Below are 27,356 nucleotides of genomic sequence, written 5' to 3'. Positions count from 1 at the left end.
CATCATTTCCAATGAGGCTCTGAAACATTATGTAGGAGTATATCTATACGTTAAGATGGAATTCAAATGACTGTGCACCTATCTTCCTAAGTATACTCTGTATGTACATACATGAAAACACAGCACTTCAATTAATCTTTTTTTTCTGCACATAACTGTCTGTCTTCTCATTTCAATGTACATTTTTGACAGAGGTTCTATATTTTAATGCCTCAAATCTATGAATCTTTTGCCCTGCTTGATAGTGCTGGTTCCATGATGAGCTGAGTACCTTTAAGGCCTCCACACCACCTTGTGGAGCTTCTTTTTAAGTCCATGAGATGAGCCTAAATCCAGTTCTAATGATCTATGATTCTACATGAAATGCCATTAGAAATAATGTTATACTAGTAAGATCATTGCTGAGTTCTCTCCTTGAAATCAAGGCTTGATAATATCCAAGTACTGTAAAATGGTACAGAGAATCAGACTAAGTCTTTTAAAACACAAACAAAAGTCTTCCTAAAAAAGTTCCTTTCAAATCTGCAACAAAGAAGTAAAGCCTTCTGCGAGAGAACCTGCCTGCACAAGGAGTCAGTCTATCCTAGAGGTGTTCACACTCACCAAGTGAAGAATAGCAGCCAGAATTTTATACACAGTTTGAATCTCCTCAGGTTTGAAGCCAATGACTTTCATGGCATCAGCTACTACTTTGAATTCTGCAGCATCATTGATAGAAGACTAGAAATCAAATTGAAAAGCTTGAGTCAAAGGCATTTCACATGAATGAAGCTAAAGTTTAACCAAGGTCCTGATGCTTTTGTACTGAATCCTTTGATATTATCATGAGCATTCAGTATTTTAACTGTACATAGAGGGGGTGGGACTTAAACAGCCCTTCCAGATTAGAGGCAGGACTCAGGTGGTAGAGCTCCAGCCAATAAGCAAAATCATCAGATAGCAAAGTAGTTGCAGAAAAAAAAAAGAAGTGCTGCATGATTCCTTTATGTTAAGGCTAATTAAAAAATATAACACAATACAGTTCAAGTACTTGTTTGCATGGAAAGATAATGATTATGTTTCAACATAAGAAAAACAAACTTAATCAGGATTTATTATATGATTTCATTTATAATTACATATATATAAGCTGCTGAGTATGATAGTACATGCCTATAACTTCATTACTCTGAAGGGAGAGACAAAAGTACCACAAGTTTTGAGTCCAGCTTGGTCTATAAGTATATTCTTGTTTCAAAAAAAGTGTGTGTGTGTGTGTATGTGTGTGTGTGTGTGTGTGTGTGTGTGTACACAAACTATTATAATTATTTCTGGGTGGTAAGATTTTCTTTTAGCGCGACTTAACTTTAGGAATATGATTCTTTGTTTCTGTTAGAGAGAAAAGGGGGAAAAAGAATAAATCAGAATGGAAAACTAACAAAAAGGGAACTTAGGCTGAATTTGTTAGAAAAAAGACTAAATGTTAACACTGAATTTCTGTGGGGAAGACCTGGCCAAAAGTAATTTTGCAACAACAACAACAAAAAAAACGTTGTTGAAAGGGATATTCCCAGGCAATGGCTAAGTGTTGTTTCCCCAGTCTTTACATCTTTACGTATCCCTGGAAATTCTTAAGAAGTTGGAATGCTGCCCTCTATTGTTTTGTTTTCAATTCATTTTCAGTCAAATATTTCTGCTTTTACCCTACTGTAAAAAGCTAGTATATCTCAAATGCCACATAATAAAAAAAAATCAATTACACAAACCCATGAATCACTGATTTTTTTTTTAAAACCAGTCCTGGGGCTTGAACTCCGGGCCTAGGCACTGAACTTGGGCTTTCTCAGGCTAGTGCTCTATCACTTGAGATATAGCACCATATCTGGCTTTTTGTGTGTATATGGTACTGAGGAATCGAACCCAGGTACAATGCTAGGCAAGCACTCTACCACTAGCCCACGCTCCCAGTCCCCTTGCTAATATTTCTGTAGTGTTAAAATAAAATGGAATTGAAGGAAAAATAAAACAAAACAATAAACATAGGGAAATAACTTTTATTAGTAACAAAATATTGTAATTGATTATCAAGCAATATGGTCAATTCAGTGATGTACTGAGTTCTCTGCCTCTGAGAAATTTAAAAGTAGAGCTTTTTCCCCCCTAAGGGTAGCACACTTGGCCAGAGAGTTAATGGCACGTTCTGATTCTCTGTCTGCTTCTATGTCTGAGCAATCTCCAAGATAAAAACCTTTACCTTTAGTTGAGCTCCAGCATGAATATAGTTGTAGGATGAAAGGGATTTCTGGAGATACAGAGAGCGCAGGGTCTGCTCTGAAGCCCCCTGGAGCAGCTGAAAAACATTTAATTAGAAGTAAATGGGCAAAATATATACAAAACCAAAAGTACAAGTATTTGAAGTTAGTGGTAATCTAACTTTCATTCATTTTTAGGCTTTATTCATTTAGTTTGTCCTGTTTCATGCTTTGAAGAATTAGATATGTTTTGATTTTATTGTTATTAATCTGAAGATAAACACTATCATAGTATGCCACATGGTACACTGTCCCGAGGAAAATTATTTAAAATGTATGTGTATATGCAACATAACTAGAATAAATAGTTCTGAGTATGGCAGCTGTAAGATAGAATCCCTTGCCCTGAGGTGGTCACTTGATCATAACAGTGTCATTATAGACAAGGCATATGTCTGTTCAGAATGGAGAAAAAGTCAGTATTTCCAAAGAGGTAAAAGACACCAGTAGACAGCAATAGGCTGAGTCACAAATGTGCTGGAATAGCTTTCCTATCATGTGTATTCTTTAGGCAACTGAGAGACTGTTACAACTCCAGTGTTGTCTGAAAATACATATTAATATTTGCATCCAAGTGGGAAAATACTGGCAAAATCTCTGAATTCTTTTTTTTTTTTTTGCCAGTCCTGGGCTTGAGCTCAGGGCCTGAGTACTGTCCTTGGACTTTCTCAAGGCTAGAGCTCTACCACTTGAGCCTCAGCACCACTTCTGGCTTTTTTCTATATGTGGTACCAAGGAATCGAACCTGGGTCTTCATGCATGCTAGGCAAGCACTTTAACCACTAGGCCAAACTCCTGGCCCCAATCTCTGAATTCTTGAGGTAAACAACTCCTTAACATTTGATATAAAGAAGTTGACCTAAAATCAATCTACCTACCTTTCTTCCTTCCTTTATTTTTTTGTTGTTATTGGTACTAGGGTTTAAACTCAGCCTTGGACTTGTATGGCTTGCTCATTTAGCTGTAATGTACCATTTGAACCACCTCTAACCTGATTTTTTGTTGCAATTTTGGAGACAAAGTTGAATATTTCTGCTTGGGTTAGCTTTGAACCTTATCTCCAGAACTCAGCTTCTGAAACAGCTAGAATTATAGGCAGCGTCCAATTTATTACTGTTTTCAATTGTATGGTCACAGACAATTTATACATCAAATAGGGCTTCAATTTGTAGTTTTACTTCTTAAGAATCCATTGTAATATTGCTTAATTTGATGATTCAATTTATGAATTACCCTTAGTTTATATTACTTTGTGCTTTAAAATTATAATCATCATACCTGTTCTCTTAGGACAGACTTGCCAAGAGGAGGGATAGTTTAAATATTAATTTTTATGATATTTACAAGACTTTTTTTGAGATAGGATCTCACTACATATCCAAGGCTGGCCTGGAACTTGCTATATATAGCCCTGACTAGTCTCCAACTACCCTCCTAAGTACTGAGATTATGCCTAGCGCAAAAGCAGAAGATTTTAAGTCTTAACAGCATTCTCAAGAAATATTCATTCTTTCTGTTGTGCTCTAGTGTGATAAATAAGACTATTCTTCCTTGAATTCATAAATCTTGGGTTTCTTTTCAAGTAATTCTATTGCTATACAGCCTCTTAAGAACAAATAAACCAGATTTGCAAGCCCATTTCTAAAATTCCCAAATATAGGAATAGCTTCAATTCAAAAGAAAAGAAAATTTAACACATTTGGAATATACCATATGAAAAGCTTTTGTGTTCACTAAACCCTTATACATATGTCAAAGTACACAGGTGATGCTAAACTTAGGTGGCTATTTGCTTGGCTCTCCCACCTGCCGTCATAAGGGCCATGTTTATCATATTTCTTTTTTTATTTTTTGCCAGTCCTAGGGCTTGAACTCAGGGCCTGGGCACTTTCCTTGGGCTTTCTCAAAGCTACCGCTCTACCACTGGAGTCACAGCATCACTCCCAGCTTTTTCTGTGGATGTGGTACTGAGAAATAGAACCCAGGACTTTGGGCATGCTAGGCAAGTACTCTACCACTAGGCCAAACTCCAGGCCCCTCATATTTCTTAAGAAGGAGGTGGGATAGAGTGGTGTGTGTGCGTGGCGTGTGTGTGTGCGTGGCGTGTGTGTGTGTGTGTGTGTGGTGTGCTTGTGTACATGTAATACGTTGTGAGGACAATGAATGTAAGAGAGATATAAGACAGGCAGGAGTCCACTATAGGGACATTTTCTATACAGCTGAGCAGTGTAGAAACAATCAGTTCTTATGCACAACAGAGGATTACTAACCTGATAGAAAGAATGAAAGCTTCTTTCTCCAGGCTGTTGAACAATCACTCGAGACTAAGAAAAAAACACATTGAAATGGTTAATCTGAAATTGTAGCCATAAAATAAAACTTGGTGTCTACAGTGGATTTAAATATTCTAAAGACCCTGTATATATAAAGGAAAGTGTGGATTGTGGGGGATGCAAATAATGAAGGGGTGACACTGATCAAGATGCATTGATTCATAAACTGCTTTGTTATATGGCAACTCCTTTGTACAACTACTTACAGATAATTTTTTGAAATAATTAAAATGAAAAAGACGACCCTGTAAACTTTTCCTGACTAGGTTTCCCCAGTAATTCTTTTTAGTGCCTCATGCAGGCGTCCTTAAATTTTCAGAAGAATAAATATGAATATATAATATTTAACTTGGAATCTAAAGATAGTGCTTGGTTAAGGGACAGGGATTTGTGTGGAGAGAATAGAAAGGAATGGTAGGGAGTAACATTCTCAACATTCCATTCTGCAGGATCAGCTGGCATTTCAAAGAATAATGCCTTATATCCTGTAATAAAATCAGCTTAGCAAGATCAGTCCCTAAAGACTTAGATGGTTCCAAAAATATTGCTATTAGGAGAAGACTCCAAATCTGATTCATTCAAAGGAATCCTTTTGATTAAATACATACATACAGTGGAGCCATGAAATGTTTTGAAAAAGAGGCTGGTAATACTTGGCATTTCCTGTAATTTTTTAACTGGTTCAGATAAAACACTTATTTCCTTCGTCTGACCTCAACGTAACAAAAATAGAGATTATGCTGCCATAAAAACACACTGTGGGATAACCTGGAATAGGAAACCTTTTACTGGGAAGGCATGTGAGCTAAGCTCAGAGTACAATTCAGCTGGAGATGGCTCTGTGAAACATGGCTGAACCATGAAACTTGGGATAAGGAATGCCAATGTTCTCTGCACTCAGGCCTAGTGTTAATCCATGTTAGGACACAGCCTCTCAGATTGTCTCAGTAGGAATCTTTCAATTGGAATCTTCTAGAAATGTGATCTAGCATTAACATAGGCAGATAAAAGCATTTATTATTGAAGTGTCAAAGGTTCACACCTGCAATCCTAGGTATTTAGGAGGCTGAGATCTGAGAATCAAGGTTTGGAACCAGCCTAGGCAGAGAACTCTGAGACTCATCTTTAACCAGCAAAAAGCTGGAAGTGGTAGTGAGGCTCAAGTGTTAGAATGCCAGCCATGGGTGAAACATGAGGCCTTGAGTTTAAAGCCCCACTAGAAAACACACACACACACACACACACACACACACACACAGTCAGTCTCTCTCTCTCTCTCTCTCTCTCTCTCTCTCTCTCTCTCTCTCTCTCTCTCTCTCTCTCTCTCTCTCTCTCTCTCTCTCTCTCTCTACCAAATACAGAATACTTGAGGATATAATCTTGTATATGCACAAAATGCATATGAAAAGGTGAATAAATAGGAACTAGAAGAAGACAAAATTAAAATGCAATGTGATGATATACATATTTATATATATGGTCTGAATAATTCTAGATTGTTTACTAGTTGAAGTTGGCTCACACACCCTTACCACCACTCCTCAATCTGCATCTACAAACTTCAAAATATTTTCCGACCAGATACAGTAAAAGCTTATAAGAAAGGGTAGGGAGAGGAAGGGGGAAGAAAGAGGAAAGAGGAGGAGAGTATTTTACCATGGGCAGCAAATTTGAGTGGAGAGAACAGTATTAAATACCATTTTAAAGCAATACCTGAAGTTCAACAAATATAACCAGTTACTTTACATTTCTTTTGGTGGTATTAAGGCTTGAATTCAAAGCCTTGTGCTTGCTAAGCAGGTAATCTTCTACTTGAGCCATATCCCCAGCCTTTTTGCTACTGCTTTTTTTTAATTTTAAAGATAAGAGTTTCATGTTTATGTCAAAGCTGCCTGGGACCACAATCCTGTCAAGGATGCTACCTGTGGAGCTGGAATGACAGCAACGTGCCACCGTTTCCAGCTTCTATTGGCTGAAATAGGTGTCCTACCAATTTTTTTGTCCAGGCTTGTCTCAAATTTCCATTCTCCTGATTTCTACCTCCACAAGATCTAGGATTACAGGTGTGAGAACTGTGTCTAGCACGAGTCTTTTAAACATTACCTTCAGAAATTGAGCACATATTACCTTCTCCAATAAGTAGTTATTGATATGTCCGCCAATAGGGTCTCCCTTAAAGTCAAAGTTGATATCCATGTATTTTCCAAACCTGCTTGAGTTGTCATTACGATTGGTTTTGGCATTTCCAAAAGCTTCCAGCACACAGTTGGACTTGAGTAACATATTCTTCACTCTTTAACACAGACAAATTTAAAAAATCATTATAAAGTTAGGAAAGTACTTTGCTTCTTCAAAAAGTTGTATGTACCACTTAAGAAAGTCAAGTTGTTTTATGGCAATGCATTTAAAATTCCATTCATTGGAGCAGGGAATATAGCCTAATGGTAGAGTGCTTGTCTAATATGCACAAAGCCCTTGGTTCGAATCCTTGGTACCACATATACAAAAAAAAAAGCCAGAAGTGATGCTGTGGCTCAAGTGGTAGAGTGCTAGCCTTGAGAAAGCCCAAGGACAGTGCCCAGGCCCTGAGTTCTAGTCTCAGGACTGGCAAAAAAAAGTTCATTTATGACTAACATATTTAGTAAGCAACACTTTGTGCCAGGCACTGTCCTTAAATGGATGTCCAGCACAGACTCACTGGGGAACCCAGCAGGATGCATGCAGCATGAGCTTTTAGAAATGAACATTACCTGGAATTCCCAACATAGAACGTAACCACCAGTGAGCTCTAGTGTGACAGGGATGGGAGGGCATTGCTCTGGTGGTACTTTAGATGGCACCTCTCTTACTGCACAGTCTTAAGTCATTGTAAGTTTGGACCCTTTGCTCAATAGCTTGAACCACAAGACCTGCCAGGCTGGAGGTTTGGCCTAGTGGTAGAGTGCTTGCCTAGCATGCACGAAGACCCAGGTTCAATTCCTTGGTACCACATACATAGAAAAAAAAAAGCCAGAAGTGGTGCTGAGGCTCCAGTGGTAGAGCTCTAACCTTGAGAAAGTCCAAGGACAGTGCTCAGACCCTGAGCTCAAGCCCAGGACTGGCAAAAGAAAAAAAAGACCTGCCAGCTCTTCTGTGCATACTTAAGGCAGTAGTTATAAACTAAAATGAAGAGTTTTTCAAGTATTTCAGAGCATTTTTTTAAAGTTGACTATGGTAGCTGGGTGCCATTGGCTCATGCCTATAATCCTATCTTCTCAGGAGGCCAAGATCTAAGGATCACGATTCAAAGCCAGCCCAAGCACAAAAGTCTGAGAGACTCTTATCTCCAATTAACAACCAGAAAACCAGAAGTGGTGCTGTGGCTCAAGAAATAGAGCACTACCCTTGAACTGAAGAGCTTAAAGACAACGCCCAGGCCCAGAGTTCAAGCCCCACGACCACCACTATCAACAGCAACAAAATCATTGACTTACAGAAATATTTTTTCTATTCAAAACAAATATAGAGATAGAGTGATATAAATAAAAAGTAGAGACATAATATACAATATGAGAACCAAGGCGGTTTAAAACAATTTTTTCAATGCTAATCAGTGTAGGCCAAGCTTGTGGAGAAGTAAAGTCCCAGTCAAGAGTCTTTCCTACTTGATGATGCACTTACCTTTCAACCTCTGCTCTCTGGCTGGGGTTGGTGATGGCTGCAATATACTGCATAATGTACTTACTGGCTTCTGTTTTACCAGCTCCACTTTCCCCTGAAGAGAAGAATTGTGCATGACTTAACATAATAATTTAAACTTATTTCCTCAAAGAATAATTTGAAATTCTTTTAAAATTTATTAAAAATCCCTTGTATTGTACTGTACTGTTTCATTTTTTGTCATTTTTATCCTGTTGGTTTTGATAAATATGAAGATGTTTAAAAAGAAAAGTGAAAGAAGTAAAATAAGTAGACTTGATACAGTACCTGCATAACAAACAATAGGTTCTAAGTTCAAACCTTAATACTGCAAATTAAAAAAAAAAAGAGGGAGGGGGGACAGAGGAAGAGAAAGGGAGAATAGTTTGCTAAAAACTCTAATGAAAAGATACACGGTATATATTGCTAAATGGAAAACCAAGCTATGTAATAACAGGTATCATTCAACAATTCTATATTTATAGTTAGATATGCATGTATTATGATATGTACTTGAATATACAGAAGAACTATATAAAAGAATAAATACTAAATGGCTATTATTGCTGGAATGTTGTGAGGAAGAAATATTCAAGATGAAAGGACTTGCACTTTTAGATTATAAACTTCTATAATTTATCCTTCACCTTCTACAATCAGGCAATACTGGTTTTGTAATGTTTTAATACAGTGTAGCCACTCAAAGAGTTGTTTTGATAGCCAAAATAAAATGATTATAAAAACTATTTTTTTCCTGCCTGGGGTGCTACAATTTGAGCCGCAGAGCCACTTTGGGCTTTTTCTGAGTAGTTTATTAGAGATCAGAGTTTCACAGACTCTTTCCTGGGCTGGCTTCGAACTGCAATCCTCAGACTTCAGCCTCCTGTTTGGCATGAGGCACCAGCACCTAGCTCATAAAACTATTTTATTTTTTCACAACATCATTTTTAAGCATAAACCCACTAATGTAAATTCAAGTATTATTAATACTCAAAGAAATGTCCACATTCAAGAGAGGCCAGTCTGGACCAGTGGAAAATACTTTCCTTGTCCTCTTTACAACTGAGATGCTTCCAACAACTTAGCTTTACATAAGTAGCTTGGCTCTAGCTTTACACACTCAAGGTTCTAAGTCATCTGCTCATCAATGGACCTTAAAGCTAAGGCCCTGAGCTCAAGCCTATTTCTGGGCCCCCTGACTGCATTTGCTTTAACACTGACGCCCAAGAACCAAGCTGACTCAATTCTTTCTTCATATCCAGAATCTGAGCATTTCATTTTCTTGGTTTCATTCCACTACTAAGGAAAGATGGTTTTAACTGGTACTTGTAGGGTTTGATATAGGTGAAAGCATATTCCATGCTAACTCAGTTTACAAACTGAGCAGAAGGTATCCAAGTGTAATATATGTTTTAATGAAATGAAGTCTCATTAACAGCTCCAGGCTGGCCTTGGGGTTTAATCTTCCTCTGTTTCCAGAATGAAGCCTAGAGTATGGTCCAGAAACGACAAGAATAATTTGGTGGTTTTTGTCCCTATAAAATTGATTAAGTTTTTAACTTTAAAAAATCAACCTAGGAGTTTGGCCTAGTGGTAGAGTGCTTGCCTAGCATGCACAAAGACCAGGGTTTGATTCCTCGGTACACAGAAAAAAGCCAGAAGTGGTGCTGAGGCTCAAGTGGTAGAGCTCTAGCCTTGAGAAAGCCCAAGGACAGTGCTCAGGCCCTGAGCCCAAGCCCAGGACTTGAAAAAAAAAATCAACCCTTTTAGATCCTTGAGCACAAAGTAAATTAAATAAATGTTGAGCTTGGACACACCACGCAATCCCTCCAAATACCTGATATCATTATGCAGGTGTCTTTTGATCGCCTCTTCATGGCCTTGTAGGCAGCGTCAGCAATAGCAAAAAGATGTGGAGGTCTCTCATACAGTTCACGGCCTTTATACTGCTCAATCGTATCCCTCCCATAGATGTTCAACAACTTGTAAGGATTCACAGAGACAACCACTTCTCCAATAAATGTATAGATACGCCCTTTTTCAAATCTGTATGGGGTAAAGAAAACAAAACATAGCTTTGGCTTTATAAACAATGTCTCTTTGACTATGAGTCTTTTATTACTAAGAAAATCCAAATATCCAAGAAACAATTCTAAACTGACATTTCCTGGACACCGAGTTTACTTTTAGAGACAATATTTCAGGCTGTGTCCTTCAGATGCTACTGGTAGAAAAGACCAGTTGAAGTTAGAATTCAGAGAAGAAAGAAAACTTTAATTTGTTAGAGGCTGGGAATTTCCTGTCTCCAAACTACAGAAGGAAAAGTAAAGGGAAGAGGGAATAATAGTCTAAGAAGATCTCAGAGTTCCAGAAGGAAAGAAAAAGAAGTCAGGTCTTGAAATTCACTTAGCCAGATCTTCAATTACAAAGAAGCTTGCTCACAGACATTTGTTTCTTCTCTGTCTTGAAACCTCACTAAAATGTCAGTAAAGGAAAAAAATTGAGTAAAACTTATAACAGAATGAATGGTAGAGGAGATATTTATGGTACAAATCAAATTTTTTTAGTGACTTCTAAAATCCCTTAGTGTATATGTATCATGCTGTGTTCAATGGTCCTCCTTCTGCCTGTTATTATGAATGATACTGCACAAAATGCTCTAGACAGTCTTTCAAATAAGCACTTTTATTTCTATGGGAAAAATTCTCAGGAATGGTATCCCTCAGAACGGTGTACTTGTTTGAAAGCTACATATAATCAGAAGTATTAAAGCACATATATAATCTGATCCTATCTTTTCCACATAAACAAAAATTAAAAAGGTATCTCTTATGTATTTGTACAGACATATTTAATAAATGAGTACATGTTAGCCATGGAAAACATGAAAGAATGTTGTATTTTATGCATCTCTTTACATATAGAATAGAATAATATGGATGGAGGGAAAGAGGATGCAGTCCATGCAAGCAGGTAGGAAGAGGTCATAAGAAAAAAAAAGAATAAAAGCTCCATGATTGGAATTGTCAATATAGATACATAAGTCTGCAAAGAAAAAAATTTAAACATGAAACCTAGTTGGGCATCTCTGGCTGGTATTATCTTAGCTACTTAGGAGGTTGAGATAGAGAGGATTGAGGTTTAAAGGTAGAAAAAGGTCCATGGTTTCCCTCATTTGTAACAATAAGTATATGTTTAGGATCCTCTTAACAGAGGATCATAATAGCTCAAAAGCTATGTACATATGTCCATCTAAGATGAGGCTAAGCAAAACGAACTCCAGGATATGGTAACAAGAGGTTTATCTTTGTGATTGTTGTTCTTAATGTACTATGTGAAGCTATTCCTTTTTTCATTTTTTCCTCTTAAGGTTTATCTTAAGGTTTCCCCTTAAGGTATATCTGCCTTTGTACTTAGCATATTGCACATACATTTATTTGCATATTTGAAAATGGGAAGGTAAGGGAATAAGAGGAGTGGGAGGGGATGGGGAGGGACAAAGTGGGAGAAAACATGGGAAGGGCTAACATGTTCAAGAAGTAATGTACCCACTACCTGATGAATGTAGTTGCAACCCCTCTGTACATCAACCCAGCTATATATATATATATATATATATATATATATATATATATATATATATATTGTGCGCCATGGGGCTTGAACGCAGCCTGGGTGCTGTCCCTGAGCTCTTTAGCTCAAGGCTACCTCCTTACCCCTGGGCCTGGGTGTTATCCCTGAGCTCTTCAGCTCATGGCTACTGCTCTACCTTTGAGCCAAGCCCCAACTTCCCATTTTCTAGAGGTTAATTGAAGTTAAAAGTCTCAGGTCCTTTTGTGCCATGACTGGCTTTGAACCTTGATCTTCAATCTCAGCCTCTTGAGTAGCTAGGATCACAGGTGTGAGCTACTGCATCAGGCCCATAAAATGAAATTTAAAAAAAGAAAAAAAGATCCATGAAACCAGGAAACTTGAGGGGATGAATGGGGATGGGAGAAATTGGGGAGAATGACAGAAGGGGTGACATTGATCAAGACATATTGTATTCATAAACTGGCATGTTCAACTGAAACCTCTTTGCACAAATTGTATGTGTATATATGTATGTATAAATATACATATACATATAATTACAAACATATACACAACTATATGTATTCACAAATACATATATATATATATATGCCAGGTAAGGTAATGCCCTAAGTTCAAATGGCAACAGATAAAAACTCAAGAAAACCTATACACATCTGCTTTTAACCACAATCCAGTTATGTGAACCAGAGCTTGACTGTACACCAGTGGTAGCTTACCCACACATTCCACTTGCTGAAGAGGAGTTAGTAGCTAATATAGTCATCCCTTGGTATCTGTGGGAGCCTAGTATCATGACCTGTCTATCACACCCACAGATACCAAAACTTGTGGATACGCAAGTTCCTCACATAAGTATCTTTGTGGTATTTCCATAGAACCTAAAGTATATTCCAATATAGTTTAAATCATCTGTAGGTTACTTTAGTAGTAATACAAAGTAAATGCTATGCAAGTAGTTGTTTTACTGCATTGTTTAGGAATAATGGTAGGGAAAAGCTTCTATATATGTTAGAGACAGATACAATTCTTCTGAACATTTTTAGTGCAAGTTGGCTCAATTTGAGGGTACTGAATTGATAAATATACTTGTTGAATAAAGTGAGAATTCTAACAGACAAAATGCTCGTCCTTCAACAGCTTATCTCTCACCATTCTTTCTGTAAAGCCAACGACAGGAAAAAATGAGTAAGCGTTTGGAACCAAAAGGCAAGCTGCTGCTGCTTCTTTATCTCTTTCTTTCTCTCCTTTCCTTTCCTTCCTTCCTTTCTCTCTTTTCTCTCTCTCTCCTTCCTTCCTTCCTTTTCTTTTCCTTTCTCTCTCTCTCTCTCTCTCTCTCTCTCTCTCTCTCTCTCTCTCTCTCTCTCTCTCTCTCTCTCTCTCCTTTCTTTCTCTTTTTCTTTCCCTTCCTCCTTCCCTCCCTCCCTTCCTTCCTTCCTCTCTTTGCCAATGACAGGAAAAATGAGCAAGCATTTGGAACCAAAAGGCAAGATGTTGCTTGAACTCAGGGCCTGGGCACTGTCCCTGAGCCATTTTGTGCTCAAGTCTAGTAGTCTACCACTTTGAACCCCAGTGCCACTTCTAGTTTTCTAGTGGTTAATTGGAGATAAGAATCTTGTGGACTTTCCTGTCCAGGCTAGCATTCAACTGTGATCTTCAGACCTCAGTCTTCTGAGTGACTAGGATTACAAGCACAACCCACTGGCACCTGTTTTGTTTTTTTAAGCTTTTTTTGTTGTTGTTGTTCAAGGTTAGTTATCACTTGAGCCACAGCTCCCATTTGGTGTTTTGCTGATTATTGGACTTCCCTGTCCAGGCTGTCTTAGTATTCCCATCTTCAACCTTCTGATCTCAACCTTCTGAGTAGTTAGGATTACAGGCATGAGCCACTAGTGTCTGGCCAATCCTTAACTTCTTTTAAGCTGAAATGAAGGCTATGATGAGGAATGGAAACAAATAGTTGAATATAATGTCAACAATAAATTCAAACCAAGATTTTTATCATGTAATTAGTGTGCTTAAATAGATTTATTGACCACTTTGAGGTTTCCTGTGAGTTTTTCCATTGTGGTTTTCTTGTTCATCTTCTCTACAGCCAGAATGTTTATGTGGTAACTAAAAGCACTGACTTTAGTTCTTTGTATTTGTGTGCCTTTCTACTCTTTACAAACTTGTTAGTGGTCAGATTTTGTGAATGCTACTTAGGTGAAATGGTAATAATTATACTCCTTTATCCTTTTGGCATTGATTGCTTTTTTTTTTGGCTAGTCTTGAACTCAGGGCCTGAGCACTGTCCTTGGACTTTTTTCTCAAGGCCAGAGCTCTACCACTTGAGCTACAGCACCACTTCCAGCTTTTTTCTACGTATGTGGTACTGAGGAATCGAACCTGGGCCTTCGTGCATGCTAGGCAAGCACTCTACCACTAGGCCAAACTCCCAGCCCTGATTGCTTTTTAAAAAAAAACCAAACTCAACTAATCTTATACACGAGGGAGATATTAGTAGATGTTATTAACATTGCTACCTAAATCACAGAAACCTTATATATCAGGAATAAATTCAATAATCATAATGCAATTCCCTGCTTCCACTGTCAGTTCCAAGTTGCCAGCAAGAGGGGGACACAACTCATTTTAAAGATGTACAGAAGTAATAAAATGTAAGATCTACCTCTCAAGTCTTTCTGGCTTAACCTGTTAATCTGCATATGCTCAGCACATGCAAGGAAAAGAAACGAACAAAATCATTTGATTTTCAAAAACTAGCCTAAGAAAGCAATAATGAAAAGTAGCAAAAGGATGTTAGGAAAAAATACTTTATGAATATGTTACTTTGACTAAGAGAATTAACAAGTTTTGAATGAGTTAAAAATGTTGTCTTAAGATTTTATTTGATATTCTTTTCTGAAATTGTATTTTATAGTTCAAGTAAAATATTGGTTATAAACGTATCTAGGCATCAGCCAGTTGCCGGTAGCTCACACCTGTAATCTTAGCTACTCAGGAGGCTGAGATCTAAGGATCATGGTTCAAAGCTAGCCTAGGCCCAAAGTCTGTGAGACTCCAACTAATCACCAGAAAACCAGCACTCTGATTCAAATGGCAGAGCACTAGCCTTGAACTGAAGAGCTCAGGGACACTGCCTAAGCGCAGAGTTCAAGCTCCACAATCAACAAAAAATAAAATAAAAAATGTAGCCATCATATTTTCAAAATAGGATGAAATATATGCATAAATGCTAAGAATGGTGGCACATGATTATAATCCCAACACGTGGGAGGCTAAGGCATCAAGTGTTCAAGATCAGCCTGACTTACATAGTGAGTTTGAGTCCAATCCAAGCTGTACATACACAGTGAGTTGGATTGTACATGGCAAGATCCTATCTCAAAAGATAAAAACAAAGGACAGGGCAGGGAGTTTGGCTTAGTGGTAGACTGCTTGCCTAGCATGCACGAAGACCCGGGTTCTATTCCTTCGTACCACACACATAGACAAGCTGGAAGTGGTGCTGTGGCTCAAGTAGTAAAGCGCTAGTCTTGAAGAAAGCCCAAGGACGGTGCTGAGGGTCTGAGTTCAAGCCCCAGGACTGACCAAAAAAAAAAAAAAAGACACTAAAAAATCATAAAAAATTATAAAAGTCTTATAAATAATGACTCATGACTCAACATGAAGATAGTGAGAGAGGCTCACCAAAACACTGTACTAAATACAATGCTTTGACAATCTCCAAAATATTAGAAGCTCAGCTTACTTCACATTCTTGGTAATTAAATGTGAGACTTTCCACTCAGTTATATCTTAAAATTACCACTAGATGGTGCCAATATACACTTTAACTCAAGATGCCAGCCTGCTTGGGAAAATCTCTGGAGGAAGTAAACAGGAAGGGAATGGAGTCACCTGCATGGTTTGCCTCCGGTAGAAACTGCAGTAATTATCCTAGAAGGCAAATAAAGTGATACCATCTCTTTCAAGAGAACAAGGAAGGTGTTTCTATGCAGTGTGTGCAAACTTGTTATGAAAAACTTACAATTCATTCTTCAAATATTTACTCAATGTCTACTTTGTTCTAGACAATGGGCTTAAATGGAATTTAAAAACAGGACAGAACAAGGAAGTACTGTAAATAAGTAATAACTATAGAGGATGATAGGGTAATAAAAGCATATACTACAGTGGCAAAGATTAACCCAAAAAATCACTTTGAATGAGAAATCCTAAAGTCATGTTCAATATGAAATAACTTAGAGCAAGGTACAGCCTAACCCCCACAAGGGCTAGAAATTCTTATTAGCCCTTAATTGAAACACAGAGGTTGTGAAAGGTTTTGAATGAATATATGGCATTGAAGAAAAAATAAAGGTAATATCTTTGGAGAATAATAGTGCTTTACATTGAAACACACATACATGAACCATAGATAGCATACAAATATGTATAATAATATAGAACCCATAACATTGTTTTAACAATATACATTATTTAGAATGTATTATATTATGTATACCATATGTATATGTTTATGTATGTATATATATATATATTTTTTTAAAGTCCTGGGGCTTGAACTCAGGGCCTAGGTATTGCCTTTGAGTCTTTTCACTTAATGATAGAACTCTACCACTTGAGTCACAGCTCCATTCCCAGCTTTTTGGTAGTTAATTGGAGATAAGAGTCTAATGAACTTACCTGCTGACTTTTAGCTGCGATCCCCAGATCTTAGCCTCCTAAGTAGTTAGGATTACAGGAATGAGCCACCAGCACCTAGCTACCCAGCTAGCGAACCTTTTCTAAAAGGGCTAATAAAGTATGTAATGGAGTGACCATGGAAATTGGAAAAAGAGAAGTCTTAATTATGTAAAAGGGAAACTGGACAAAATTTGAAAATTTATCAGAGACGATGGACTTCTATTTAACTGAACACAAGTCAAAAGGAATGTATTTATTTCAATTATATTTCAAACATACACTGGGGATCTAATAGAATTCACTGTCATCATGGATTGACTTCTTTAAATACATGGAACCAATTATAATCAGGAGGAAAATTCTCTGTGAATGGTCTACTTCCTGATTTGTTCTGTTTCCATGATTTGTTCTGTCTTCCTTCTCTTTTCAATGCAAATAAAGTCTCCAGAACTCTACACAACCCTGTTTCTCAGGAAGTTCATCTATACATGCCTCTTTTTTCCTTCCACCATCACTTCAACCAACTCCAACCTGAGTACATCTCCTGAGTTTCAAAAATATTAATCAAGCTCTCCAAAGGAAGTTTCCAGTGAAGCTGCTAAATTCATTGGTTAATTTTTTCTCATTTTAGTTTCTCAGCAGACTTCAACCTCGAGTCCCATTTCCTCAATCCAATCTTCTCTTGGTTTTGTTGGGGCCGTGTTTTCTGGGTTCTCCTCCTCTTCTTTTCCACTAATTTCAAAATACTGAAGTTTTTAGGATTTTGTCCAGAATGAGCTTCAAATACCATCCACTGAACCCCCATTGGAGGAATAACATGGAAGGGATTAAGAATAAAACCAAACCACGTCAGAAGGGAAGGTGTTACCTTATTTATAAATAAAGCATGAGTCATGATTCTGAGCTACAGTACACGAGGGGACGCTGTGAGAATACTCTGAGCAGCTGTGGTCTCAGGACAAGAGCAGAATTCTGCAAAAGTAGGGGTTATTTCCCGAGTAGCCAAAAACAAAATCCTTTGCCAAAAGTGGCAGGGGTACTAGATTAAAGTGGCTTCCAAATAGAATTAGTCCCATTAGACACTTCTCAGTAGCTATGAGGAAGGACTAAGTAAAAATATAATTGGGAATTGTATCTTAGTTTCTTCAAGATACAATCTGTCCAAGAGTTTGGCAAGTAAAAAAAAAAGGTGCAATTTCCTTGCAGTAGATGACCTTGATAAATGACAAAAGTCATGGTAAATCATCTTCTTCCTGGAAGCCTATATACAGAATACATATAGGACTCGCATGTTGGGTAAGATGTTTGCCATTTTCAGAAGAGTGGTGAGGAGAAACGGGTTAGAAATGTGGGCCCAACTCGGTGGTCTATTAGTCCTTTGATCCACTATCTTTTGATAACTTAGAATTAAGCCTATCTCTTCACAGCTGGCAATAATAATAATAACCATAATAGGGTGTGTGACAAGAAAAAAAATTAAACACAGACTTTGATAAACAGAAGGCAGGTCAAATGTCCCTCACATTCCTGTGCATTACAAATGTGGCTTGAGCAGCGGAGTACCTGACTAGCAAGTACAGAGCTCTGAGCTCAGATCCCACGACCATCAAAAAAAAAAAGCATAAATGGAATTCTATGCTGCCATCAGAAAGAATGACATCTCCCCATTTGTAAGGATATGAAAAGACTTGAAAAAAATCGTATTAAATGCAGGGCCAGGAGTTTGGCCTAGTTGGTAGAGTGCTGGCCTAGCATGCATGAAGACCTGGGTTTGATACTTTGGTATCACATACATAGAAAAAAGCTGGAAGTGGTGCTGCGGCTCAAGGGTACAGCTCTAGCCTTGAGAAAGTCCAAGGACAGTACTCAGGCTCTGAGTTCAAGCCCCACAACTGGCAAAAAAAAAATCATATTAAGTGAAATAAGCCAGATCCAAAGGAACATAGGCACAATGGTTTCCCTCATTTGAAATAATTAGTACAAGCCCTGCACTCTCCTAGCAGAGGATTACAATAGCTCAAAACCTAGATATACAGGCCATATCAGATGAGGCTAAATGAAAGGACCTCCAGGATATGGAAACAAGAGCTATATAATGTGTGATTGCTGTTCTTAATGTACTATGTTATTTCTCATCTCTTTTGTTGTCCCTTGGATATTCTCATATTGTTACAGTATTTTACCTTGTTATCTGGTATATTATATATATGTTTATTTATTTGAAATAGGAAAGGAAAGGGGGAAAACAAGATGAAGGGAGAGGGTGGAGAGAGGGAAATGGGAACACAAACATGAGAAGGGATATCAGTGTGTGTGAAGTAAATGCACCCTCTATCTGGCAAATATAACTGTAACCCTTCTATTAATTACAATTAAAAAACAGCAAAAATGGTTTGTTTTTCCCAACTATTCAGGAGGCCGAGTTCTAATGATTATAGTTCTAAACCAGCCCCAGGCAGTAAAGACCATTAGACTCATAGCTCCAGTTAACCACTAAAAAGCTGGAAATGAAGCCATTACTCAAGTGGTAGAATGGTAGCCTTGAGCATAGGAACCCAGGGACACTGCCCATGCCCTGGGTTCAAGCCCCAGGACTAGTGTGTGCATGCAAGCAAGCAAGCAAATACACACACACACACACACACACACACACTCCTCCCCAAATGACATGCCATGCAATAGAAAAATTCTGAAAAAATATGTATTAAAATATTGCATTTAAAGAAAATTGACTTTGCCAAAATAAGATATATACATTGTTATAAAAGAGAAATTCTGTTTAATGATGGCCACACTAAAAGGCATTAAGTAGAGAATGGATACTGATGTAACAAGAAAAAAAAGGTAAAGAAAGTGGGCCAAATGAAAAGGAAGAACAAAGTACAACGAGGAGAGTAATAGAGGTGGAAGATAATAGAGATCATATTGTTGGAGCCCTTGAAGACTTCAGAATCTGAAGATGGTGATATTTTAAATAAATAAATATAAAAATGTCAATGAATGTTAGAAAATAGACAGCAGCCTGGAAAAAACAAATGCAGGTGTGATTGGTGTGGTAGATTTAGCTGTTTCCTCCAAGAGATATGCTGACGTCCTACCCTTGGCATCTGTAAATGCGATCTTATTTGGAAACAGGGCCTTTGAAGATGTAATCCAGTTAGGATGAGGTCATTAGAACAAATTATAATCCAATATGACCGTATGCTTACAGGAAGAGGAAACGTGTGGCAACAGACACAGAAGAATACTATGTGATTACAGAGACTGGAGCAAGGCAGTTACAGATCAAGGAATCAGACACTAACAACCTCCCTTTTCCCCTCTGGGAAGAGCCAACACAGAGTTCTCCCCTGAAGGTTTCAGAGGGAAAATGGCTCTGCTGACTCCTTGATTTTGGATTTGCAACCTCCAAGATTGTGATACACAAAAAATTTCCATAGTAGTCTTAGAAATACAAGTTACTCACACCAAATACATTCTATAAAAAAAATACATCTGAAACTCCTCACAACTAAAAAAACACCAATCAGCAATATGATCTACCTACAGATCAAGAAATTTGGTAGTTAACAAAATATGAAGTTAAAGAAATCATCTGTCTGTACTGATATATTAACCACTTACCACTCTCAAGCCTGTTCTGAACCAATGTTCATACAGCAGCAATCATAACCTTAAAATATTAGTTCCTGATCTTTAAGCTTTTCAATAAATAGGAAGCACAATCTCAAACCAGTCTGACACCCAGATAGTGGCTCACTGTGATTTTGGCGGGAACACAATTTTTTTTCTCCCCCATCTTAACAGCCACACCTGCTTGCTTCCTACAGGATACACATGGACAAAAATTCCTTTTCTTTGTTGTGTGCCTACGTATTGTCTGTCTCCAGGAGAAAAGAAACCAAACCATACCTATGCTTTTCCTCAGTTTTTTTTGTTTTGTTTTTCCTCAGTTTTACCTTCAACATGAAGTATAGGACCTGAGTAAGCCAAAGATGGTTAAATATTTAATGAACTTAAAAAAAAAAAAGGAATGAATGAAAGAGTTCCTTTGGCCCGCCTCTTCTACTTGTCTCTCAGAAAAAAAAGGTTTTGCATCCTATTTGAGAATTCAGAATATCAGGTGTGAAAATCTTATGGTCATTTGACATAATCTTTTTTTATATTTTTTTTGCCATCCTAGGCTTGAGCTCAGGGCCTGAGTACTGTTCTTGTACTTTCTCAAGGCTAGAGTTCTACCATTTGAGCCTCAGCACCACTTCTGGCTTTTTTTCTATGTATATGGTATTGAGAAATCAAACCAGGGTCTTCGTGCATGCAAGGCAAGCACTCTAACACTAGGCCAAAGTCCGAGCCCATAATCTTTTTTTTTTTTTTTTTTTTTTTTTATTGGTATCTGTTCATCCTCTTCTTTTTGGGCAGCACATTGACTTTCAAAAGTGGAGGGAGGGATAAAATACAGCAAGAGATCACCTACTTTAAAAAGATGAACCATGAAAAAAAAAAAAGATGAACCATGTCTTCATGCCTCAAAAGCAAATATTCCACTTGGTTCTTTTTGAGGCCAACTTTTTATCTTCTAGTTATCTATAACAAGTTTTATTTCAGAAAAACAAAATTAAATAGAACCTACTCAAACTCAACTGCAGAGACAAGATTTTTATCATTAAAGAGGTGAAAAAATACTCTTTCCTGTAATAAACTGAGAGTTGAAAGCCTATGGAATAATCTGACAGGAAAGATATGGAAATATTACTACCATATACACCAGGAAATAACTATATATAATACCTTTAACACTTGTGGAAATCTAATAAACACAGTAAGATTGGTTGATGGTTCTTAACGTGGTTGACGAAGTATTGAGAGAAAAGTGTGAGCTAAGAAATTCCAGTCCCTGATTCAAGAGCTACACACATGACCCAAGAGCTTCCAGGCGTGCCCTGAAGGAGAACCTCATTTCCTGCAGCTGAGAGGCTGAGGATGCAGACTGCCACAGCATCTCTTGGAAAGACAGGGAGAAGGCACAGAAACTGCTGCTGTGGTATCCCACAATGAGTCACCTGCATCTAACCAGGAGCAAACATCAAGACACTTAAGCTGAAGGACAGTCTATCAAATAGGTGGAAAAGGAAATGATCAAGAAAACAAAGGAATTCTGAACTGCATTCCTGATTGTAGGAAATTAAAGATATGACAAACACATAACACATTCCTATTCTGAATCCTAGAGTAGGGAGAAAATTGCTTCTAAGGATATTATTGCAACAACTAGAGAAATCTGAACCCTTGCTATGAATTAGATACTAGAATTATGTCAAATTATATTTCCTTATTTTGATCATTGTACTGTGGTTAAGTAACAAGGTTAAAGAGGCATACATTATCTAGAGGTAAGGGGTATAATGTCTCCAATTGCTTATATAAAATATATAAAAGAAGCTGAGAAACAAAGCAAAATGCAAACAATTCATAAAAAAGTTGTTTCTTGTAGTATGCTTATAACTAAATATAAAATTATACCCAAGTTAAAAGTTGCTAACTAGCCAGGCATAAGTAGTTCATGCCTGTAATCCTAGCGACTCAGAAGGCTGAGATCTGAGGACCATGGTTCAAAGCCAACCCAGGTACTAAAGTCTGAGAGACTTATTTCCAGTTAATCCCAGAAAACCAGAAGTGGCACTATACCTCAACATGGTAGAGCATTAGTCTTGAGCTGAAGAACTCAGGGACAGTGCCCAGGCCCAGAGTTCATATCCACAACAGACAAAAAAAAAGCTGCTAATTAAAAATACAAATTCCAGACTCTTTATGAGTTTAAGTACTATAGGAACTAAGGAGAGAAATGATAGTGAAAATGTTTCTTTTCCATCTTTCTCACAGCTTCCCCCCAAGAAGCAACCATTGTATTTTTTCTAGAAATAATTTATACATAAATACTTGGCTAAGTGGGTTTTTTTTACATAAGTAACATTTTTTTTCTTGGCAGAAGCCTCATAAATGTCAATTTTCAGTCCTGAATAATATTCCATTTTATAAGTCAATATACAGACAATACATTGAATTCATCTCTATTGGATACTTAAAATTGTCATCAATCTTTCATTACTATGGATAATTACCCAACTTGTATGTTTATATATATACATATGGATACACATATGTATATTAAAAAGTACAAATAAACATGCCAGAATGAACATAGATCATTACATACACATGCATGTACACTATACACATAGAGTAAACAAATGTATATACAAATGTATATGTATACATTTATGTACATGTAAGTACACTGTATGTTTATAGATGAGTGTATAAACACATATGAATATATGTCCATATATATGGAATGGCATATATTCCTTTTGGCGTATGTATTTGTGTAACTCCAGATCACATTTCTAGAATTGAAAATGCTAGTTTAAAAAACATGTTAATGGGGGTGGGGGGCGAGAAATGGGGACCAAGACATGAGAAAGGTATCAATGTATGTGAAGTAATGTACCTCCTATCTGGTGAATATAATGAAACCCTTCTATTAATTACAATAAAAATATATGAAAAATAAATAAATAAAACACATGTTAAACTTGGAGCCGCGAGTTTGTCCTAGTGGTAGAGTGCTTGGCTAGCATGCATAAAGACCCAGGCTCAATTCCTTGGGACCTCATACATAGAAAAAGCCAGAAGTGGTGCTGTGGCTTAGATAGTAGAGATCTAGCCTTGAGAAAGCCCAAGAACAGTCAGTGCTCAGGTCCTGAGTTCAAAGCCAGGACTGACAAAAAAAAATATATATATATATCTATATACACACGTACACACATATATATATATACATACATATATACATATACACACATACACATACATATATATGAAACTTAAATTTACTTATATGAAACTTAAATTTACATTTTGTTGTCTGTTTCTTCTCCAAGATCATATAATTCGTAATTCTACCTATAATGAGACTGTTTCCTGGGTGTGGGTTTTTAAACCAATATTGGATCATTTGAAAAGACAGCCTATACTGCAGTTTTATTTTCAAAGCACACAAAACTTTGACCCCTTTCTTCACATGCTTACACAACGTTTACTAAGTTGACTGCCAACTTTCAATGAGGGCCAGTCCACTTTCTCAGTTCTTAGATAAGGATCTCTCCCAAACAACTTGCCACTACTTCCTCCATGCAACAGAGTCACTTCGTTTTATGCTCTTGTAGGACTAGGTATTTCTGAGATGGGCAAGCACATCCGTTTGAAAGATTGTGAACTTGCAAGTCATACAGGCCTGGGAGTCTGCATTTGAAAATCTGACTCTGCCAGGTACTGAGTACATGCATTAACAAACATCTGAGAAAACAGTATTTGTCATGTGCCAGACACTGAAGCCAAGAGCCTGAGTTCCAGAGAATAAGAGCCAGTATTATTGTAGTCAACAGTTTACATTCATACAGTGTCATGTGGTAAGCACAATTATAGAAAGTTTAGAAAATTTTTTAACATTCTTCTCTTGTTCCTATTCTCCCCTCCCCCCCACACCCCAAACTACTGCTTCAGAAATTAAGGCAATAACAAAGAATGCTATGAAAGGTTAGAGAAGGCTATCTCTAGCACACATTGGGTATTATTATTTTGGCTTGAAGCTGTGGAATTTCCAGTCCATGACTATTTAGCCCTGTTGCTTCGACCCTTGTTGAGGCAGGGCACACACCCAAGTGATGTAAAGCCCTTCCAGTACACCTCTTCCTAAAGCTTTGCCATCCAAACAGGGGAGGGACTCTATAGCTTTTACCCATGGGACCCAGGGAACATTCAAAATCAAAACTAGCTGCTCATGGTTATATATGCCTGTAATTTATAATCTCAGCTCTCTAGACTCCAAGGCAAAAAGATGATGAGAGCATGGTTCATAAACAGACAAATAATAACAGCAACAAAACAAAAAACAAAACCCATTAGCTACCTCACAGGATTGTTTTAATCAAAGATATATTCCACATTTGATGCTTAATACACTATTGGTACATTCAAATAACATAAGCACACTAACTCTTGTTTTTCTTTTGAGTCATACTGTCCTAAGTGTTCATATCAATGTCTTCAGTTTTATTTTTATGTGTGTGTTCATTCAACTAATTAATACTTTCATCACTATGTTCCAAGCTGTGAGCTGTGGTTAACAACCAGAAGCCTCATTTCTTTCCTACTGCAAGTAAGGAGGAGGAGAGCAGACACTGAACAGGGGCTCCAGAAGACGCAAGAGAAATATACACTGCTCTGGAGGAATAAAGGACACATCTTTTGAGGAATGCAGAGCAGGTCAGTGTCAATACTTCACCAGACACAGCAAGGGGAGAGTACTAAGCAAAGAGGGACCAGATCACACAGGCCTTGTAAGAATGTGAGAACCAACTGAGAACCCTCCCTCTGGCTGTAGAGTATAAGAACTATGTTGTTGATGAACCACTGAGAGGCTAATTGCTCCCAAGAAAGGGTGACTGGGCTTTGATAAGGACAGAGAATAGGGCATTAAGAATAGTTCATATCTATAATACTAGCAACTCAGGAGTCTGAGATCTGAGACTTGCTATTCAAAGCAGTAAAGTCCATGAGATTTTTTATCTCCAATAAGCCACCAGAAAACCAGAAGTGGTACTGTGGCTAGAAGTGGCAGAGTGCTAATCTTGAGCAAAAATATCTCAGGGACAGTGCCCAGATCTTGTGTTCAAACACCTCTCCCCCCCAAAAAGTACAAGAATTGATCAGATGAGGTTACTTAACAGAACCTGAAAGATGAGAAGAAGTAGGTTACTAAGGGGTCTTACATGAGCAAGTAAGGTCATGATTCTGTTTACTGATGAGGATACGGACAACAGAGGAAAAAATAACTTGAAGTGATTATATTGAAACAGGCTATGTATAGCACAGAAAATGAAATTCCCAGTAAATAGTATATGATTAATTTCAAAATTTATTATTACTACCACTATTATGTGGTGATAAGGATCAGACCTAAAGTCTGGTACAGGCGAGGCAAACACTGTACACAGAGGGTGCCCTCAGCTCTGAAAGTGGTTTTGGCAATTATTGGGTTTTTTGAACTTAGGGCCTTGTGTTTGCAAGGGTCTTAGCCTGTGTCTTAGCTGGGCCCAGCCTGGACTATGATCCTCCGTGCATTCTATATAGTTGGGTTGAAAAGTCTGTACCACTGTACCCAGCTTTTTATTGTCTAAGATAAGATCTCATTAACTTTTCACCTGGTCTGGCCTTGAACTTCAGCATTCCCAATCTCAGCCTCGCAAAGTGGGTACAACCATAGGCATGAGCTACTGTGCCTTACAGAACTGTCTCCTTAATAATAATGAACATTGTATTTCCTTTTAAACTACATTTTCTATTTCAGTCAGGAGTATGTTCATTTCCCTAACAGGCCTCACACTTTCTAGGCCTACAGCATCCTACAGCTTGAGCTATGTCCCCCTCCCTTAGGCTTTCAGTTTGTTTTTTAGTTTGTTTTGCCTGCATGGCCATGGATTACAATAAACCTACCTCTGCCTCTTGAGTAGCTGGTATCATCAGTGTGAACCATTATGTCTAGTCTATGTCTGTTTTGTCATCCATCCATTTAAAAATTATTTCCTAAACTGAGAGAAAATGAGGGAGCACGTGACACTGTTCAAGAAGAAAGTATTCAATTCTTGACTTATGTAACTATAACCTCTCTGTGTATTACCTTTACAATAAAAATTTAAAAAAGATTTTCTATTATAGTAGCCTATTATTGGCTAATCTGGCATGCTGGAGAGGTAGTTAGCTATGTCATACCTCACTTAAATGAACCAGTAAACAAAGGTGACTCAGACCCAAGCTAGAAATCTCACTCGTGGAAATACACAAGTATCTGAATTTAGAGTAATTATATATTCAAAAAATATTATCAACACTTGAAGGCACTGTCAAGAATTCTTATAAAATAATAAACTGCCATAGGTTGGTGACTCACACCTGTAATCCTAGCTTTACTCAGGAGGCTGAACAGAATTTCAAAGCCAACCTGAGTAGAAAAGTTCACTGAACTCCATCTCTAGAATATGCTCAACTAATCCCACGTGTTACTAAGTTTATTAATTACGGAAAAGGAGAGGCTGGTGGGTGAATATGATTGAAGCATATTGTATGTATGAAAATAGCATAAAGAAACTCACTAAAAACTGGAAAAGAACGGGGAAAGGACAATCAAGAATAATGGAAGAGGTAAATTTGATCAAAATACACTATATTCATGTATGAATACAAAATTGAAAAATAAATGTACTAATAGATGGGCACTGTGACTCATGCACGTCATCCTAACTACTTGGGAGTTGTGACCTGCAAATCACGGTTTGAAGCCAGCCAGGGAAGGAAAAGCCATGAAGACTCTTATCTCCAATTAAGCACCAAAAAATCCAAAGTGAAGTTGTGGCTTAAGTGGTACAGCATTTTTGCACAGGGATAGCATCTGGACCCTGAGTTCAAGCCCCAGGACCAGCATACACACATGAAAGTGTGCAAGACTTCATCTTGGTTAACATCCATCATCTCCAGTGACACAAGGAAGCACAAATAGGAGGATCAGAGTCTACTCCAGCACAAGTATAAAGCTCATTCCTAGTACCACAATAAATGAATAGTTAAATAAATAAATAAATGTTTACTAACAAGAGCATTCCTCCCCACACCTCCTTCATTGATGTGTACCTAGTTACAGGTTAGAAGA

At 37.6% G+C, this 27,356-nt stretch overlaps 1 protein-coding gene across 1 annotated transcript in view; it reads right to left on the bottom strand.

Moving 5' to 3' along the window:
• Window positions 1-27,356, bottom strand: part of Myo1d (myosin ID) — a 280,575-nt gene that overhangs the window by 188,611 nt on the left and 64,608 nt on the right. The window contains exons 2-7 of the mRNA XM_090351261.1: window positions 10,140-10,348; window positions 8,285-8,378; window positions 6,752-6,917; window positions 4,562-4,615; window positions 2,234-2,329; window positions 604-720 (exon numbers count right to left, since the gene is read on the bottom strand). Coding sequence (XP_090207387.1) covers window positions 604-720; window positions 2,234-2,329; window positions 4,562-4,615; window positions 6,752-6,917; window positions 8,285-8,378; window positions 10,140-10,348 — 736 coding nt within the window. The remainder of the gene's footprint in view (window positions 1-603; window positions 721-2,233; window positions 2,330-4,561; window positions 4,616-6,751; window positions 6,918-8,284; window positions 8,379-10,139; window positions 10,349-27,356) is intronic.

Source organism: Megascapheus bottae, chromosome 17, assembly GCF_031878675.1.
Source record: "Megascapheus bottae isolate mThoBot1 chromosome 17, mThoBot2.hap1, whole genome shotgun sequence".
Taxonomy (NCBI): domain Eukaryota; kingdom Metazoa; phylum Chordata; class Mammalia; order Rodentia; family Geomyidae; genus Megascapheus; species Megascapheus bottae.
The sequence above is the reverse complement of the archived record's forward strand: the minus strand, read 5'-3'. Positions and strand labels throughout refer to the sequence as shown.